This window comes from Mirounga leonina, unplaced genomic scaffold (genome assembly GCF_011800145.1).
Source record: "Mirounga leonina isolate KUSES-001 unplaced genomic scaffold, KU_Mleo_1.0 Mir_418, whole genome shotgun sequence".
Classification (NCBI taxonomy): Eukaryota; Metazoa; Chordata; class Mammalia; order Carnivora; family Phocidae; genus Mirounga; species Mirounga leonina.
The window spans coordinates 4470564-4490857 of NW_023270739.1; the positions used below are offsets into that span (position 1 = coordinate 4470564).

The 20294-nt window shown below is 39.8% G+C and overlaps 1 protein-coding gene across 2 annotated transcripts in view; it reads right to left on the reverse strand.

Moving 5' to 3' along the window:
• EP300 (E1A binding protein p300) overlaps nt 1-20294 on the reverse strand; it is an 83801-nt gene that overhangs the window by 19770 nt on the left and 43737 nt on the right. For both annotated transcript variants that reach the window (XM_034987437.1, XM_034987438.1), the window contains 10 exons: nt 19188-19305; nt 18132-18306; nt 10896-10973; nt 9775-9884; nt 7718-7855; nt 6394-6828; nt 4952-5131; nt 4600-4744; nt 2226-2344; nt 598-837 (listed from right to left, as the gene is read on the reverse strand). In XM_034987437.1, coding sequence (XP_034843328.1) covers nt 598-837; nt 2226-2344; nt 4600-4744; nt 4952-5131; nt 6394-6828; nt 7718-7855; nt 9775-9884; nt 10896-10973; nt 18132-18306; nt 19188-19305 — 1738 coding nt within the window. The remainder of the gene's footprint in view (nt 1-597; nt 838-2225; nt 2345-4599; nt 4745-4951; nt 5132-6393; nt 6829-7717; nt 7856-9774; nt 9885-10895; nt 10974-18131; nt 18307-19187; nt 19306-20294) is intronic.

Here is a 20294-nt window from a genome sequence, read left to right on the forward strand (position 1 = left end):
TTTCCTATACATACATACCTATAATAAAGTTAACTTATAAATTAAGCACAGTTAAGAGATTAATAACGAATAATAAAATAGAACAACAACAACAACATACTATAAACAAAGTTATGTGATTGTGGTCTCTCTCAAAATATCTTACTGTACTGTACCCACCCTCTTGTGATGCTATGATGCCTAGGTGATGAGATGAAGTGAAGTCAATGATGTAGGTATTCCAATGTAGCACAACAAAGGCCACTACTGACCTCTTGCTAGTGTGTCAGAAGGTGGAGCATCTGTTTCTGGACCGTGGTTGGCGGAAACCAGGGGAAGGAAACCCACAGATAAGGAGGGACTACAGTACTGTATTAGCTCACCACTCTGAAGTAAGCTTAGCAGTCATGTCCTTCAACCACTCAGCAAAAAACTCAACAGGATAAGATGAGCTCCATGTGAATTGGTATGCATGGGAAAACCAGCACATGCCAGGCACTGTGCACCCACAGGTGAAAAAGATCCAAAGTCCTACTCCAGGTAAGTTTACAATCTGATGATGCAGGATTCTAATTAGTCAAGTTTTTAGTAATTCTTGTCCATGCAAAAATTTCTTACCTTTCTGCCACAACAATATCCAAGGCTTTGCATTACTGGGTCAATTTCTTGTTCAAAGACTTCAGACAGCTTGGAGCAGTATTTGTATACCCGAGATGTTTTCCGATTATACAACCAGGCATTGTTGAACATAAGCCAAATGTCATCCACATACTGCCAGGGCTCCTGATACTGTCCAGTGTCTAACTTCCTCTTGATGGTAGAAAGGTCCATGGGGCTCTTCACAATATCAAAGTAATCCTAGAAAGGTTAAGTGACACCGAGAAACATTACCTCAAAGTCTCAGTATGTTTTAAGGTAGATGGTGTGTCCTATTATCATCATGAGAGTTTTCCAGAAAAATTGAGTCTTTGACCTGTTACGTCCAAGAAATTGACTGATGGCCATCACTTTTTTTTTAAAGATTTATTCAATTTAGAGAGAGACAGCACATGAGCGAGTGTGTCAACTGGGGGGAGGGGAAGAGGGAGAGAGAATCCTCAAGCAGATTCCCCGCTGAGCATGGAGCCTGACACACAGGGCTGGATTCCAGGACCCTGGGATCATGACCTGAGCTGAAATCAAGAGTCGGCTACTCAACCGACTGAGCCAGTCAGCCATCCCCATCACTTCTTTAAATTACTAGTCTACAGAGATATGAAGCAGCTCAGACAGCAGAAATAAGAGAGCTACTATGTAGACTTTCCACAGTAGGCTGGAAAGTAGGCTGATGATCTACTGAAACAACTCCAGATACTTTACCATAGTATATGTGCCATACATTTAATGACCAGTAAGTCAAACAACCTTAACATTTTAGTACTAAAAAGGGCCTACTGATCAGAAAACTAAGCCCAGTGAACATCAGTGATCTAAGACCACAGAAAAATATAGGAAAAAAGAAGTTCCTAATGGAGTTTGCCTCTGTAAGCACTCCACTGCCTTATCCAATACCACTTAGAAGCTTCAAGTGAAGCCTGCCAGCAGCCTGGTGTAGAAAGGCAACTTTAGAAGCAGATGAAGCTAATTTGGTCTATCTTTTCTACGAAATAAACATTATGACCCAGTAATCAAAATCCTAAACGTATGACCCAGTAATCAAACTCCTTGGTATATACCCCCAAAAAACAAAAACACCCACACAAAATTTTGTATATGAATGTTCACAGCAGCACTACCCTCAATAGCCAAAAAGTGTAAACAACTCAAAATGTCTACTAACTCACGAATGGGTAAACAAAATGTGATATAGCCATACAGAGAGATATTGCTGGGACACAAAAAGGAACAAAGTATAAGTTCATGCTATAATATGGATGAACCCTGAATGAAGTCAGTCATAAAAAACAACACATACTATTTAATTCCATTTAATGAAATGTCCAGAACAAACAAATCCATAGAGACAGAAGGAGACTAGTGGTTGGATGGGGGAAGGAAATGGGAGTGACTGCTTATGGACATGGGGTTTCTTCTTGGGGGTGGTGAAAATGATCCAAAATTGACTAGTGACAGTTGCACAATCCTATTAATACACAGAAATAATTGAATTGTACAGTTTAAATGGGTGTCTCGTATAATATGTGAATTATATCTGAATAAAGCTGTTAACATATTAAAAAAAATCAAAAGTACCACCACACACTTACAGGGATTCCAAGAAGTTGAGGGTCCACAGGTTGACGAAAGGGAAGGGATTCTGGATCCTGTCGGTAAAGTGCCTCCAAAGTTGGCATCAGTGCCTGTCGTAACTCTTCTGGTTTGAAAACTTAAGAGCACATTTAAAATTAGTTATCAATGAAGCAAAAGAAGAAAAAAACGCTTGAGCTGAAGCTATGAAAATATCTCACAAACCACAAAACACAAATCTGCCTACATTATCTCCATGAAGGTATCACTTAGGACACACTTCCTATTTCTAATTCCTGGTCTGCATCAGATAGCACCTTTAAAACACCATGTCTAGTCAGCTTTAAACACCCTTCATGGCTCAGCTAATTTTTCAGTCAGAAATTCAGTTAAGATAGTCTTGACCAGGGGCGCCTGAGTGGCTCAGTCGTTAAGCGTCTGCCTTCGGCTCAGGTCATGATCCCAGGGTCCTGGGATCAAGCCCCGCACCGGGCTCCCTGCTCCACGGGAAGCCTGCTTCTCCCTCTTCCACTCCCTCTGCTTGTGTTCCCTCTCTTGCTGTGTCTCTCTCTATCAAATAAATAAATAAAATCTTTAAAAAAAACCCAAAAGATAGTCTTGACCAAGTAGAAACAGAATCCTAAGCATTCCAAAAATTTATGAACAGACTTGTCAAAAAAACATTCCCAGAGATACTAGCAATGGGGAGAGGCAAGGGATGCTGTCAAACAAGAATAGAAAGAAGTCCTCATTAATGATAACAGTATTTAACAGAAGTCAGAAATTAGACCTGGTATTGTCAACACTAAAGGAATCTAAACCCCTGAAGGAAGAGTCCCTCATTAAATTTAGCTTGGTGTTTTAGAGCTGAGGAGGACGTATTTATTATCTTAATGGCAAATGTTAGATTTAAGTCTAAATAAAGAGAGAACTAAATTGTTATTGCCAATGGACTGAGTTGATAAAATTTCATCCCAGTATGTTCTTAATGTTTCCTAAAGGTCAGGAAAGATTTGCTGGTGTGATTCAAATGGAATTAATTTAAGCTATTACTTAAGACGCTATTCATTAAGGGTCTAGTATTGAACTTTAAAATACTCTCAGCAGAGGCCTTGTTTCTTCTATTCACAAATTAATTTTTATCTTCAGGAGGGGATATTTGTTAGTACTTTAGATATTTTTCACTTCATGGTGGGGGCGACCATGAAAAAAATGAACAAACAGAAGGGAGAGGATACTTTGTTTTTCATATCTGTTTGTACTCAAAAGAAACAAAATTTGAACAAACTTGTGAAATTAGATGTTTTAAAGACAGATTCCTAACAGGAAGATTGGGTTTCTTACAGCCTCTATTAAAATAACATCTCAGTTATATAAACCTTATTTAAATAATTGTTTTAACCCCAACATGTTAAACTGCATTATATTAACGGAACACCTTTATACCATCTTTAGGAGACAGCAGACTCCTCGCTTGAGAAAAGTCCTACCTCTGCCATAGAAGGGATCACTAAGAGCCATGAGAAGTTCTAGTCCTAAAGTAGTTAGTAAGTCAATTTTTGTGAGAATTAACTAGAGAGAGTAACACTCTATATTAAACAGAGCTGCTTGCTCGGCTTGACTCATTAATATTTAAGAGTTGGTTGGGAGCAGAGACTCTGAATCAGCCTGCCTGGGTTCACTTACCAGCTGAGTAAGCTGGGGCAAGCTACTTAACCTTGCTGAGCCTCAGGTTTTCCCTGCCTGTAAAACAGGGATCAATAACTCAGAGTTGTTGTAAAGTTTTTAGACGAGACAATGCAGGTGGCACAATGCCTGGTGCCCAGGAGGTTAACAATAAACGGTACTATTATCACTGCTATTATTTCCTGCATTTCAGTCAAGGATATGTAACAATTTTTCTCCTCTGAAAAAAAAATTTTGAGAAGTTATTAAACACCCAACCCTGAAGAAATGATGGGTGTGACTGACCCAATGACTGCAGGAAGGAAATGCACCTATAGAAAAGAAAAAGTCTTCCCTGGGAGCGCCTGGGTGGCTCAGTCGTTAAGCGTCTGCCTTCGGCTCAGGTCATGATCCCAGGGTCCTGGGATCGAGCCCCACGTCGGGCTCCCTGCTCGGCAGGAAGCCTGCTTCTCCCCCTCCCACTTCCCCTGCTTGTGTCCCTCTGTCTCTCTGTCAAAATAAATAAATAAAATCTTAAAAAGAAAAGAAAAGAAAAGAAAAAGTCTTCCCCAACATTAGTAATAACCCAGATACCAGGCCAAAAGGGCTCTAAGCTTAATGAAATCACACTAAAATCAATTTCAGAAACCCAAGAAGCTTGATCCCATTCTACTCAAAGTCTCCGGTTTTTTTCCCTGCCTCTAGGAACAGAGAGCCTAAGAGACCTACTCTTCTTCTTTGACTGTCCTGGGGCTGGAGATGACTGGGTAGCTGAAGTACTTGGCTGGTCTTCCTCCTCTTTTGTTTCAGTTTTTAATTCAGTGCCTCTCTCTTCTGTTTCTGTAGGTTCCATTTTACAGTCTTCTGCTTTAGTCTGAAAGACAAGGTAAATATTTTTAGTATTCCAAAGACTCGCCACCAGGAAGCAACAAGATCATTATCTTATTTACCCTGTCCTGGAGACCTATCCAAAGACCATTTCTCATGCGGAAATCAGTGAAATGAGACCTAATTATCAGAATGCTAAGTTGGATTCCCAGACTGAGGCCCTAACCAACGGCAGTCCTCGCCCTGCTCTCACCTCTGGAATATCCTCTGGCTGAGTATCGGCTGGTTCTGGTGGATCCACTTCCATCTTTGCCTCCATTTTCACTTCCTGTGAAGGCTGCTTCTCAGGAATGGTCTGAGAATTCACTTCTGTGCTACTAGTGGATGGTGGGTTTGATACCTGCCCTTCGATGCTTACAGCTGGTTGGGAAAGCTGGGCAGAAAGAGGAAAACACACAAAAGTTTGCCAATTGTACAACCACAGTTTAAGCTCCACAACAAGATGGCATGATTAACCACCTATCTACTCCTTATTCATTATATTCATTTATGATGCTTTCAGGTACTCGGCCTATTTCACTCCCTTGGAGTAAATCCTGCTTCAGAACAGAAGACTGAGGACTTGCAAATACTGGCTGGCTGGCTGGCTATACATGAGAGAGACACTCAACAGTTTCTGCACTAGCCGTCATTCTGTAGCAGTGTGTGAGGGCTGGGGTCTCAGAGATGACTTCCTCAGAGGAGCTCACATTTACAGAGAAATCGAAAGAAATGAAGGAATTGACTAGTTATTTTGTTTTGTTTTTAACTTTCCAGTAGGAAAGGCTGCAAGTGTACAGAAAAAGTAGACAGCAAATAATGAACTCCCATACTGAGTGGCTGTTTTGAATCACCACATTCTAATGGGATAACGAGCAATCTCTCATTTTCCTAGGTCTTCCAATAAGAAACCTCATGAATAGTTAGTATTTTCAGGAACTACCCTAATCAAAAGTTTCCTTTCTGAATTCTGCTGTTCTTGCCTATCAGAGGGTGGGATGAACCAGCTGATGACTTACAGTGTTTCATGAAGTAGCTATGATTCATGGGACTTCTCCGTTCACCAACATGACAGAGAACTAAAATATAAGTATCAGTGAGCAAGTAGAAAGTTCTGAGCCTTGACACAGAGAATTCTATCAGTAAGGATGCACTATTAGATGTGAACTTGGATTATGTACATAATGAGCCTCTCACAAGGAAGCTACAAACTGTTCCAGGCCCATACTTTTCTCATCTTAGGTCATGATCTTCTAACCTTGGCTAGGACCACAAAAATTCATAAATCTATGGTTTTGTTCATTCACTCTCAAATACTACAGTTCAGACTGTTTGAAGAAGATTCTTTAAATAAACAGAAAACGTTTGTTTAGTACACTAAACCTACTACAGACTCTTTCCTCTTGTCACCCTGGTTATATGCCTTCAAGTCTCAGAACACAACACAAAACACACCATGGTCAGCGTCAGACCTAAACAAAGTCTTTGAGCTCCCTCTATGCTGGGTACTATCCTGGGAAGAAAGAATAGGAAGAAAAGTCCTAATTCTAGTTTAACAGGGGAAACGACACAACAGAGAATAGAACCGGCATATAAACAATCTTAACACTACAGTACAATCTGGGAGGGTCTGCTGAAACCCAGATCTCCGCTTACCGGAGTCGAAGGCTGTGGGGGCAGCAGTGGCGCGGTCGGGGTGGGGGCCGATGCCGCGGCGCTCTGCTGTGGAAGAGGCTGCTGCTGCGGCTGCTCGGCTGAAGGCGCAGCAGCAAGCGAAGGCTGAACTGGAGGAGGAAGCTGCGTCGGCGGTGGAGTAGGCGTCTGCCTCGGAGGTGGATGGAGGGCCTGGGTCGGTGGCCCAGGTGGCATGGCTGGAGGTGTAGGAACAGGGGCTGGAATTGTTGCTGGTGGCTGCTGAGCCCCTATGCTTGGGGGAGTGTGGTGAGGCGTAGGGGTGCGACTAGGTACTGGAGAGGGTGAATTCTGATGCAGAGCTGACTGAGGGAGAGGGGGACAGTGAATGTGGCTCCCTTGAGACCCTGGAGGCATTATAGGAGAGTTCACAGGGCAGGAAGAACTGGACATTTGTGCCTGTTAAATGAGAAACATAAGATGACAATTGAGAACACAATAAAAGAAATATTTACACAGGCAGACTATATGCAATATGCTTCCATTTAAAAATGTGTCAAAAATCCTGTTACTGGGGGCATACCTTCAGATAATCCAATGTACTTAATTAAGGAAACTTCAAAAAAATTCACCAAAACAAAAACAACCCACACCAGAATGGCCTCAGCTGCTTCAGGGGCATGGGACAGTTGAGTACACAGTGTTTTCTGCCTGGTGATGCTCTTTAGCCACAGTTCTTTCTTCTGCATTATAGTTCTAAGATTCCTTTTTTTTTTTTTTTTAAATTTTAGGCAATAGTTCATTTTATTTTTGTGTTTCTAATTAGTGGCAAATTACACAAGTTCAATACATTTTCCTAAGATTCCATTTTAAGAAGTGTTCGCTACTATAAAAAATGGTTACAACTATCAATTTAATCTCTTTCCTAGTTTGTAACAATTATAATTGCAGCACTGCTACTTCACAGAATAACCTCTTCATGTTCAGAATACCATATGTCCATAACTGCTCTTATTAAAAACTTAAGAAACTGGGGCGTCTGGGTGGCTCAGTGGTTAGGCGTCTGCCTTCAGCTTGGGTCATGATCCCAGGGTCCTGGGATCGAGCCCCGCATCGGGCTCCCTGCTCAGCAGGAGGCCTGCTTCTCCCTCTCCCACTCCCCCTGCTTGTGTTCCCTCTCTCGCTGTGTCTCTCTCTGTCAAATAAATAAAATCTTTCAAAAAACAAAAACTTAAAACCATCTATTTTCACCCATTATTTGCTGCCACCCTTTCCTGTAAAAACCTAGATCAAGAGAAGTTTAGAGAATCACAAAAACAGGTGGAAAAAACCCATCTGTGAGACCTACTTGGGATACTGGTGCTTGCCCGCCAGACGGAGCCAAAGGCATATTCGTTACATTCATTCCCTGTGTTGAGAACTGAGTCTGGGGAAGGAACTGGCTCTGGTTGGAAGGCTGCTGCATGCGAGGCCCATAGCCCATAGGCTGCATAGGGGGGGAAAAAACAAAAACAGAGCACCAATTGCTTCATTACGGTTATTCTACTACAGCTAGAATCACAACTGCTATGGCTCTGCTGAGGGGAAAGTGGGGTAGAAAAGGAAGAAAGTGTGCATGCAAAGATAATGGAGAACAGCCTTACAGCTGACCCAAGCCTACTCTAAAGCAATTACAGGAGGCTACTGACAAACCAATTCTCCTGATATACAAATGCACCTGACAAGGTACAAAGGTAACCGCTCTTTGCATACTGTTTGTTAAGTGACAGTGAATTACACCTTCACGAGGTCTGTGTTCATGTAATGATGTTGTAGTAGCACAAATCGTTAAGACTCTGTAATAGGTACAATGAAAATCTTACAAAAGTTGTGGCTGAACTTGGTAGCACTCATGGTCCACAAATATTTGAGGATTGTTACATTTCTTTTTTTGGGGTGAGGGAGTGTTTAGAGTAGCTTTATTCATTAAAGTCAACAACTGGAAACAATCGCAATGTCCATCAATAATAAAGAATAAACACATTGTGTGGCACACTCACAAAATGGAATACTACTCAGCAAGAACAAATTACTGACATAAACAACAATGTAGATGAACATTAAAACCATTATACTGAGCCAAAAAGATCAGACACAAGAGTACATCTGAATAATTCCATTTATATGAAGTTGAAAAACAGGTAAGGCTAATCCATGGTGATAGGAAATCACGGCATCGGTTGTCTAAAGGAGACAGTGATTGAGTGGAAGGGGACATGAGGGGACTCTCTAGTGGAAATGTGCTTGAGGATTATTAAATTTCATTTCTAAAATTCCCTCAAACAAATATAGGCCTTTCATAGAGGAAGGAATTATGGAAAAACAAAGGCCAAAAACCTCATAATCTAAGAAAGATATTTATCTTTTAAACATGGCCGTCTGGTGCTCAAGGACTAAAGGCACTATCTAATTCTGAAAGCGTAAGGGTTGGGGCTAACATGGAAAGGTGGATTGCCTTAGAATCTGCATAACGAGCAGTGAGTGCTCAGAGTCCCTTTTTTCCCTCCAGTCTCTAGAACCAAGCAACTGCCCCTACATCACTCTTGCAAGAGATAGTTTCCTGTCTGGACAGGTTCTGTGTTTGATGCACATTATAAAAGAGAGGCAACTATCAAAGTGTGCAGGCTACTAAATATTGACATTCCAGGGAAAGGTGACTGGCTGCTCTTATCAACTTTCTAGTATGAAGACCATGGGCTGTACTTGGAAATAAATCTTTTTTTTAGTGTTTATTTTATATAGATTATAATCAAGAGAGTTCTTAACTATATTGGATCCTCTAATACATATACTTCAGAAACTTGGTTTCTCATTTAAAGCTATAAACAGCTTTTATGACACCATGTAAGTTGAAATTTTGCTTACAGAGCATTCCAATTTACAAATGTACCATAATTTAACCCTAACGAATCCCCTACTGTACATTCAGGATATGGCCTGTTTTTAAAAACAGAGTACATAATATAAGATCCTTAACATGAATTTTCTCCAAATTATATCCTTTTGGTACCTTAGTGATGAATTTTGTAGGATAAATTTCTAAATACAATTTGTTGGTAAAAGAGATGGATGAAAATTAGGGATTATAGCATTTACTGCCTAATTGTGGTATATGGTTTAGTTTTCTCCTACTCCACTTAAAAAAAAAATATTTATTCTCATCTCTAAAACACATATATAATCATTTATCAATAAGGGCCAAATACAACAGAATTACAGAAAAAAATCAATGTTAAAGGTTAATCACTTACAGTTAGCTATTTAAGCAACTGTTAAGATTTGTTGTTTACAAAGTAGAAACAAATAAAAAGGATTTTTAAATGTTAGGTAAAGGCCAAAATAATTACCCAAAGACGACACACTTACTGGGTTGAGAGTTCCAGGCTGAGCTAACTGTCCATGGTGCTGAAGAGGAGAGGTTTGCCGGGGTCCAATTGGGGGCTGGGGCATACTCATCTGGCCAAACTGATTCAAACCTGTAAGTACAAAATATTTCGTCTGAATACCTTCAATGGAGAACTAAAGAATGAATTCTGATTCTGTAACATTTTATCAGGACAAATAAAGGAACCTGCTCTCAACTGTGAATGAATTTGTTTTAATCACAGCAGCCATAGAAGGACACTGTTAATTAATTAACATATGTTCTCTGAATAAAATTTTATAATTTGGAATAAAACCCATCTTGACCAGTTGTTTTTATTTTATTTTATTTTTTTTTAAAGATTTTATTTATTTATTTGAGAGAGAGAATGAGATAGAGCGAACATGAGAGGGGGGAGGGTCAGAGGGAGCAGACTCCCTGCCGAGCAGGGAGCCCGATGTGGGACTCGATCCCGGGACTCCAGGATCAGGACCTGAGCCAAAGGCAGTCGCTTAACCAACTGAGCCACCCAGGTGCCCCTATTTTATTATTTTTTAAAAGATTTCATTTATTTATTTGAGAGTGAGTGAGCACAAGTTGGGGGGGGGAGGGGGACAGATGGAGAGGGAGAGGCAGACTCTCGGCCAAGCAGGGAGCCCGACTCGGGGTTCAATCCCAGGATCTAGGATCATGACCTGAGCCTAAGGCAGATGCTTAACCGACTGAGCCACCCAGGCGCCCCTGACCAGTTGTCTTTAAATGGATGCTTGATCATTTTGTATCTCTGCCACCTGACCTGCCACCCAACCTACGCTCTAATACCCTTTTCTTCCCTCCCTGGGCTCCAACTCCAAAATGTGTTCTGATTTCTCAAGTAGGTAATTATGATACATGTTGCTGGTCTGAGGCAGGAATCAAGGTGGCAAGAATAATCTTGTAGTACACCAGAGACTCGGTTTTAAAAAGCCATGGTTGGGGCACCTGGCTTGCATAGTTGATAGAGCATGGGATTCTTGATCTCAGGGTTGTGAGTTTAGTCCCATGTTGGGCATCGAGCTTACTTTAAAAAAAAAAAAAAAAAAAAAAGCCATGTTTAGATACATGGATTTCTTTTATAACTTACCAGGCTGTGGAGTTATCCGAGGCATCATCTGGTTTGGCACATTGCCACGGATCATAGATGGGTCAGGTAGAGGGCCATCTAGGGTGGAATAGAGAAATGGTTAGAAAATCATCTTTTTTTTAAGATTTTATCCATTTATTGTTGAGAGCGAGCGAGCAAGCATGCCTGAGCAGGGGGGAGGGGCAGAGGGAGAGGGAGAAGCAGACTCCCCAACTGAGCAGGGAGCCCGACACAGGGTTCTGTCGCAGGACCCTGGGATCACGACCTGAGCTGAAGGCAGATGCTCAACAGACTTGAGCCACCCAGATGTCCCTAAAAAACCATCTTTTTTTTTTTTTCTTTTTAAAGATTTTATTTTACTTGACAGAGAGAGCGAGCACAAGCAGAGGAAGAGGGAGAAGCAGGCTCCCCAACGAGGGACTCGATCCCAGGACCCTGGGACCATGACCTGAGCCGAAGGCAGACGCTCAACCTACTGAGCCACCTAGGCGCCCTAGAATACCATCTTTTAGCCAGTGGCCCTTCCATTAAAGAGAGTGAGTGGGAAAGAGAGAGGGAGAGAAAAGGAAAAAAAGAAAAAACCCTCACAAAATATCTTTAATAGTATCATGAAAAATTCAGCCTGAATCTCCAAAGAATAAAGCTATGAACTTAGGAACCTGAAGAAAACATTACTTCTGGTATATAAGAAAAGCCTCCAGGGGCACCGGGGTGGCTCAGTCGTTAAGCGTCTGCCTTCGGTTCAGGTCATGATCCCAGGGTCCTGGGATCGAGCCCCGCATCGGGCTTCCTGTTCCTCGGGAAGCCTGCTTCTCCCTCTCCCACTTCCCCTGCTTGTGTTCCGTCTCTCACTATCTGTCTCTCTCTCTCTCTCAAATAAATAAATAAATAAAATCTTAAGGGAAAAAAAGCTTCCAAATATAGTATAAACTTTACTTAATCTTTCAGTGTTGACAGGAAAATAATGTAAAATCTTAAATTAAAAAAAAAAGAGAAAGTCTACTATAGCATTTAATATGCTACTGTTTGACTAAGCTGGATTCTTTGGTTGGTATGCAGCAGAATACCTCCAAGAGACAGCCAAAGATTTTGTTCAGTGACCAAATTTGATGTGTACCCCCATGTGTTTTTATGCGCACAAACCATTTCACTGTGACCACTGACCTTAAATAATTCACTTATTATACTGCTCTATATACCAAGGACCTCTTAAATACAAAAGCAGAAATAATTAAAATGACATCAAAATATAAATACATTTGAACTCCGCAAGTCCACTTATGCAGGTTTTTTGGGGTAAATATATATTTCTTAGGAGTTTCTTAGTAATGTTTCTTCTCTCTAGCCTATTTTAAGAATACAGTATTTAACACCTATAACATGCAAATATGTGTTAACTGCTTATGCTATTCCTAAAGCTTGTCAACAGTAGGCTACTGATAATTAAATTTTGGGGGGAGCTGAAGTTTTTTGTGGATTTCTAACTGTGTTGAGGTCAGCGCCCCTAGCTCCTGAGTTGTTCAAAGGGTCAAAAGTATGTAAGTTCTAATGGTTTCGTGGATTATCTGGACATCCTCTAGCACAGTGCTTTCCAACCTTTTCCATATCATGGTGCGGAGAAAATAATACTTCTCCAGCACTCTGGGAAAAGACAAGATGCTTGTAGTGACCCAACTCTGCCCTGGACACCCCGCCAAACCGAAGTGCTGTGCATGCAATCCTCAGATGTGCTTGTGGCAGACTATGCTCTAAAGAGAAGGCTACCACACTTTAGACAACTCAAAATTCCCTGTCACTTCTGCAAGTGGGCTATACTAACAAAAATGATCACACAACTAAGCAGTTTAGTGCAATTCAAGTAACTAAATCCACCAGGATTTACCATTAATATTGTTCTTAATAAAATTAAAACACAGTCAAATTGAATACTGGATTCTAAACATTTATTCATACACTCTTTTATCCACAATTGTGCAAGATTTATAAAATTATGCATATAACCTATGTTCACTATATAAAAATTAGAGACCCTAAGACAGATAAAACCTATATAATCTTCCATATGTGTATTCATTACACTTTATGTAAAAGCAAGATTTTCACCTAATATATAAAAAACGTTTTTCCTGTCAATAATATGGATAGGTGTTGTAAGCGAAATGCCAGCAGGGACCAGGCAGTTAGTATCAACAAGTGGGAAAGACTAGGCATCTGAAGCAACAGGGAAGGAACAGGGAGCGACTGGGATGAAGTGGGGAAGGCACAACTCTTCTAACAAGCAGTCACGACTCTAGATGGAGACTGTGGTACCCTTGGAGGAGAGAGGGCCAAATCTGCTAGATCCTTCCCCTCTTAAAGGAAACCAGAAATCCATATTCTAATGCAAAATCTTTTCAAATATATCAGACTAATCAAATGAAAAATCAAAAAGCTAATTCTATTGCCCACATCTGGCCCTAATACCTTCATTTACAACTATGATGCACATGCTAGTTTTTTCTGGCTACATGGTATAAATGTGTCATAAAACCTACTGTTGGCCTATTAGGCAGGTCTTAAATTCTCTTATCATAAGGAATATCTGATGGACACTGAAGGAACATTTTGATAATTTTTAATTATTTACAAATTTTTAAAACATATATACACACACAGACACACACAAAACCATTAATTAAAATGCTTATCATTCACATTTAAATAAAATACTCTCAATGCAAAGTACACACATAGACTGGACAATCAAAAACCTTTTAAAACACATTAAATATATTCAAGTAAGCCTATCACCCCCACAAGAAACCAGTATTAACAGGTTAGTATTTATTTCTTCCAGAACTTTTTTTTTTTCTGGGAATCTGCCATATTAAATATTATACAGATAATACACATACTTGTCAACTTTCTCTTAATGTTTTTATGTTTGCAAAAAATTGAGGAGTCAGCTCCTTATTCAAACTCATTAAAAATTAGGTTCATTTTCAGACTATACATATACGTTGTTTATATCCACTTATTATAAACACCTTTCTAGTCTAATACAAATACCTACCACAGCCACCCTCTGATTATATAATGCATGCCCTTTGGAGTGGGGGGGCTTTATAGAAATACAAAAATGAGAAAGTTCAAGTCTTCCATAATCCTTCCTTGTGCCCATAATCATTTTCTCATGCAAATATAAAAATGAGGTAGAAATTCATACTGAACTTGACAGATTATATTAAATGAGTATAAAAACTGTGTTTTCCAAATTTCCCACTGCGTTTGTCTATCTTTTTAAAAACTGAGATATAACCGACATGACAATGTATTAGTTTCAGGTGTACCTGATTCAGTATTTGTGTATATTGCAAAAGGACCACCACAGTAAGTCTACCCCACACCCACTACCATACAGAGCAACAAGGGGTTTTTTTGTGATGAGAACTTCTAAGATCTACCCTTCTGGCAAGTTTCAAACGTCTAATGCAGTATTATTAACTACAGTCATCGTGCGGTACATGACACATCCCCAGGACTTACTTGTAAGTGGAGGTTTGTACCTTTTGATCTCCCCCATTCCACCCACCCATCCATACTGCTGTCCCCACCCTGCCTCTTGCAACCACCAAACTGTTCTCTGCATCTATGAGCTCATTTTTTTAAAATAAAGATGCCAATCTAAGGGAGATCATATGGTAGTTCTGACTTATTTCACTTAGCACAGTGCCCTCAAGGCCCATCCATGTCGCAAAGGCAAGACTTCCTTTTTTTATGACTAAGTAGTATTTGTGGGTGCGTGCATGTGCGCACACAGTTTTCTTGACCCACTGATGGACATATCTTGTCTATTGTAAATAATGCTGCAATGAACATGAGGGTGCATGGATGTTTATCTTAACTAGTTTCTTCCTTATGGTACACTTCGGGCTTTTTACCTAGTCAAATCTTCATGGTTTGGTTTTATTTTCTGGATATTTCCTCATGTACTTTTATGTTAAGACAGTGATGAGCTAGGTTTGGTTGCGCAATTCAGCTTTTTCTTTCAAGAAAACTTTCTTTTATTTTTAATTACAATTGTATTTAACATATCTAATGGTTTAGAGCAGACTGTGAAGACAAAATGCCTGGGTTTGATTCTTGGTTCTGCCACTAACATTGTGACCACGACAAGTTAGGCCACCTCTCTATGTCTCAGTTCCTCACTGGTAAAATGGGGCAACAGTACCTAGATTATCGCTCAAATCTTTTTTTCTATGTATTTATCATCTACTAATTTTTTTTATTAAAGTAAGCTCTACAGCCCAACGTGGGACTTAAACTCATGACCGTGATATCACGAGTCACATGCTCCACTGACTGAGCCAGCCAGGTGCCCCATATTTTGTACCTTTTTAAATAAAGCTGTGTGGGGCACCTGGGTGGTTCAGATGTTAAGCTTCTGCCTTCAGCTCAGGTCATGATCGCAGGGTCCTGGGATCGAGCCCCACATCGGGCTCCCTGCTCCACGGGAAGCCTGCTTCTCCCTCTCCCACTCCCCCTGCTTGGGTTCCCTCTCTCGCTGTGTCTCTCTCTGTCAAATAAAAATAAAATTCTTTAATAAATAAATAAATAAAGCTGTTTAATTCTTATCTTGTTTTTTTAAATGCTAATCTGGTTTTATACTGCGTCAACTCTCCCAGTTCGTTTTCTTTTCTTTTCTTTTTTTTTAAAAAAAAATTTTTATTTATTTATTTGATACACAGAGAGAAATAGAGAATAGAAGCAGGGAGAGGGAGAAGTGGACTCCACTGAGCAAGGAGCCAGAGGCGGGGCTTGATCCCAGGACCCTGAGATCATGACCTGAGCCGAAGGCAGAGGCTTACCAGACTGAGCCACCCAGGCGCCCCTCCCAGTTCGTTTTCCATCCCGTCTTTTTGTTTTCATTTCTTCTGTGTAGTAATTTTTTCTTTTGAACATTTCCTTTTTGTATAATAAATTTCCCTTGCAGTTTTAATTATCTAAACAAGGACCACAGGATGAATCCTTCCTGATCATTATTTATCTCTACATAGGGAACAGTCCCCTCAGGGTGTGCTGTCTGCTCCAGAGGGTAGGTGGAATTACCTTAGAGTGGTTTCTCTAACAGCCACACCTTGCCCTTTACCTTTAAGTAGAGGGCTCCAGATGGTTGGTTAAATCTGTTCAACCTTCCAACTGCTTGGGTAAAAAGGGAATGCTCTGGAGAACCTTCAATTAAAATATTCTAGTGTACAGCTGTATGGCTACTTCAGCAATGCAATACTGGGGGCACTTTTCGGATGTTTCTATAGTACAGACTAGGTTATTGTGAATATTTCACAACTGGAGTTAAGGAAATGAAAAAAAATTTAAATTCTCACCAACAGCATATTCCAGAGCTATGTTACCATACAATCTTTAATGCCCACTTTAACCTTTAGAGACTCCAAAAGGTCATGTTGATTTTACTTGTTCTTTCAGTTTCTTTTCCCATTTTTCTTCCCACGTTCCATCTTTTTCCCCAGGTCACATACTAAAGGAAATTAGCTCCTTTAATGTTGAAAACATTTACCTTGGTTTGTCCACTAATTATGTTTATGGTATCTTCTGTTGTCATTTTTTTCTTCAAAACTTCTAGGTAGTATCTAGTTTAAAGATGTTTCTCATTTCACTTCATATTTTCTTCAATACATTCTGTGTACTACTTTTAATTTTTTGTTTAAAATTTAAAACTTTTGGTTCTTCTATAATTAATTTGCGTATGGGATAAGGCAGTGATCTCATTCTACAAAATGCCAGAATTAGTACAGGCTAAAGGTCAACATATACTTACGAGGCGATTCAGTTCCACTAATATTTGTTCCTGTCTGCATCAATACACCATACTGCTTTCCCTCTAATGTAAGACCACAATTTAATACCTGTAGACTTTAGACTTGGCTCAAATTTCTAAAGAACCTCAGAAAACTCTCACACCCAAGTATCTCAGGTTTGCCCACTTGTCTCTATACCTAACTGTTCTGGTTTAGACCATCAGCACTGAAATCAGTCTAGTCAATTCTAATCTTGACTTTGTTTCTGAACATTTATTCTCCTACCTACTCAAAAAACAGCTGCTTGGGCATCTGGGTGGCTCAGCTGGTTAAGCATCTGCCTTCGGATCCAGTCACGATCTCAGGGTCCTGGGACTGAGCCCCGCATTGGGCTCCCTGCTCAGCGGGAAGTCTGCTTCTCCCTCTACCCCTCCCCACCCCGCTTGTGCTCTCTTTCAAATAAATACAACCTTAAAACAAAACAAAAGCTGCTTTTCCTTTGCCAGTGGACCTCCATGTATACTCTTCTTCTGCCAGAAACACTGTTGCTCTCAATTCTGCTCAAATCACGGCCCTATGAGAGCATGTAACCAGCACTCTGCATTTAACAAATGGGGCTGCTAAAAGCCACTGGCAACCCTGGAGCTCACCATTTTACTACTTCAAGGCCTGAGGGAGATCAATTTCTCAGCCCTCCTAAAATGTTGACATATGAGTTGGTGCCTGCTGGCTCACATGGCACTATCTAAAGGTAGTCAGTCAAAAAATACAGGCTTTTCCTTCTCATAGCCTTTCTCACATCATTCAGAATAGCCTGTGTTGTTCTTCACCATGTACAAAACTCCTCATTTCACTACGTGAAATCTAGTAATGAGACAGTGAATGAATAAGGGAATGCATAATAATCTTGGCTATCTGGTTAATTCATTAGGTTGAGAAGGCTCCTATAACCAGAACACTAAAACTGTCAAGATGAATTTTAAATGCTTCTAAAAAATAGTTCTTAGCCTTCAAACATTTTGTGTCAAGAAGAAAGTGTGACACTGTTGAGTAACATGACATTTATTGTGTGTTTAGGATGTATGAAAGCTGGTGGGGACTTTGAACCTGCTTGGCCTGTATCTATTAGGTGCCTACCAAATTCAAGTCAGTGCAAACCTGTGGGCCACCGTCTTCTAGGTGTCGCTTTGAGAGAACAGTATCTTGGGCTTCTAAAAATGATGCCAGATTATTAAGACTTTTTAAGTACTTACTATGCCCAGAAATCTTAAATATACTGTTACTTCTTTTACTAAAGGATGAATTAAGTTTCTTTGCAAAGGCAAAAAAAAAAAAAAGGGTCATTCAGAAGCTCTAGGATAGGTACACAAGCTAGTGCAAATTAATGACTTTGGTTAGAAACCAATTTCTCCCCGAAGTAACTGTAACAAAAAGCACTTACTGGAAGTCATTCCTGGTTGTGGCTGCCCCATATTGGGCCCTGGATTCATAGAAACTGGCACCATGCCTGCAGCACTAGGCAGCATGTTTTGTTTCTGTAGTCTAGTCCTTCGTTTTTCTTCTAGTTCTTTCTGGATCTTATAGATCTTCTCAGCTAGCAGGTGGTAGTATTCCGCCTTTTTGAATGTTGGAAATAAAACAAAGATAAGGAAAAAAGAGTAACTACCATTAGGTAACAGAAAAAATGAACAAAGAACAGATATTAGCTTCATTTAAAGAGGTAAGCAGAAACCCAAAGGGGGAAAATCTAATCTATTTTATTTTTTAAAGTTTTTATTTAAAGGCAGATGCTTTATAAGTTAACATACAGTATAATATTAGTTTTAGGTGTACAATACAGTTACTCAACACTTGATACACCACCAGGTACTTATCATGACAAGTGCACTTCTGAATCCCCCTCACTTGTTTCCCTCATCCCCCACCCCCTGTCTGATAACCACCATCTAATCTACTTTCTTAGATCATTCCAGATGTGAATTCGTGTTTGAAATCATCATGTGAAAAGCAGCTTAATTATGAACCTATATAGTAAAGCATGACCTCTCAAAAGTAGGTTTACAAAATACATGCTGGCAATTTGCAGCACGGGATGAATATGCTGTATTTTGAAAAACTGCCAATTTAAAGAACAAAGTTCAGATAATGAAGAGAAACGAATACTTGAGATGAAAATACTAAGCAGCTGATTCACCATATTCTAGTGAAAATAGCACAGAGCTGGGTAACAGCTCAACCACTTTTTAAGTTGACAGAAGGACAACCCAGATAAAGTGCCACACGAGTACACTGTATTATTAAGAGGAAAAATGTAAGGTTCTTGATGACATACACTTAAAGAAAATTGCTTTGTTATCTTGACTGTGCACAATGAGAATAAGACAGGATAGCTAAAGGGTAGCCTCTAAAGTACACTATTACTTGTACATGTTACAAAGAAGAATAAACAACTAGAACAGGTCCACTTCTGACTTTAAATAGGAAAACAGATGCTCACTCGATTATTTGCAGATTCATACATGTCCCCTTCCACTTTCCGGGCGTATGCAACTAAGTTTTCCATCCGTCTGTCTTTTAAAGCAGCAGGATCCGGAGTAGGAAATATGGCTTGAACACTAGGAAAAGAAAATTCTACCACTATTATATCATGTCAACTTTTCATTCTCATCACAGAAATATACAGTACTTTAAACTTTTTCCTGATTAGTGCTTTCTCATTTTCATACAATGTGCACATTAAGTGAAATAAAAAGGGGTGGGACATACTCAAATATTAAATAATACTGACCCAAATGACATTGTCTCTGTGGTAAACAAAAGGCTTCCCCGATCAGAATATAAGAAATGACACCGCAAAAATCCCCGCTGGTCCCTGTCACTCTAACATAGAGTAAAAAAATTATACCAAGCTATTTGCATAAAGGAAGTGAGGAAACCTGACCTTTGTCATAGTGTCAAGATCCAACTGCCTTCAGATCCTTCTATTCTCAATTTATTCAGCTTAATGAAACCTAACGGGGTGCCTGGATGACTCAGCATCCGACTCTTGATTTCAGCTCAGGTCATGATCTCAGGGACATGGGATCGAGCCCTGCGTCAGGCTCCACACAGTGAGCATGGAAGCTGCTTAAGGATTTTCTCTCTCCCCCTCTCGCTCAATAAATAAGTAAAAAAACCCTAATAATCACTACAAAAATCTTACAAGATAAAAAACATGAAGTGGGAGGGGCAGAGATGCATGATGATTCTGCCCAATTCAATGTCTTTTACTTTCTAACAATTCCCTACAAAATGCTTGGCACTAGTGTTCCTGAAGATTTGACAAATACATTTCCATTTTCTATTTAGATATCTCATGTTCAGTTGTGCAGGATTCGGAAAAACCAGATGGATAAGAAATAAATGGAAGTTTAGAAGAATATTTAAGTTGGTAAAAAATTCACAAGCATATAATATACTTTTAATGTCAAGTCAGATGATCAATCCCAAATGATCTATTATCTGTCACGAGATAACGGTTGTTAAACAATTTGAATGTCACAAAGTAAGTTTGTTTTGGTTGTTCTTTTTTAATTCATTTTATTAAAATCTTAGGAGTTTCCTC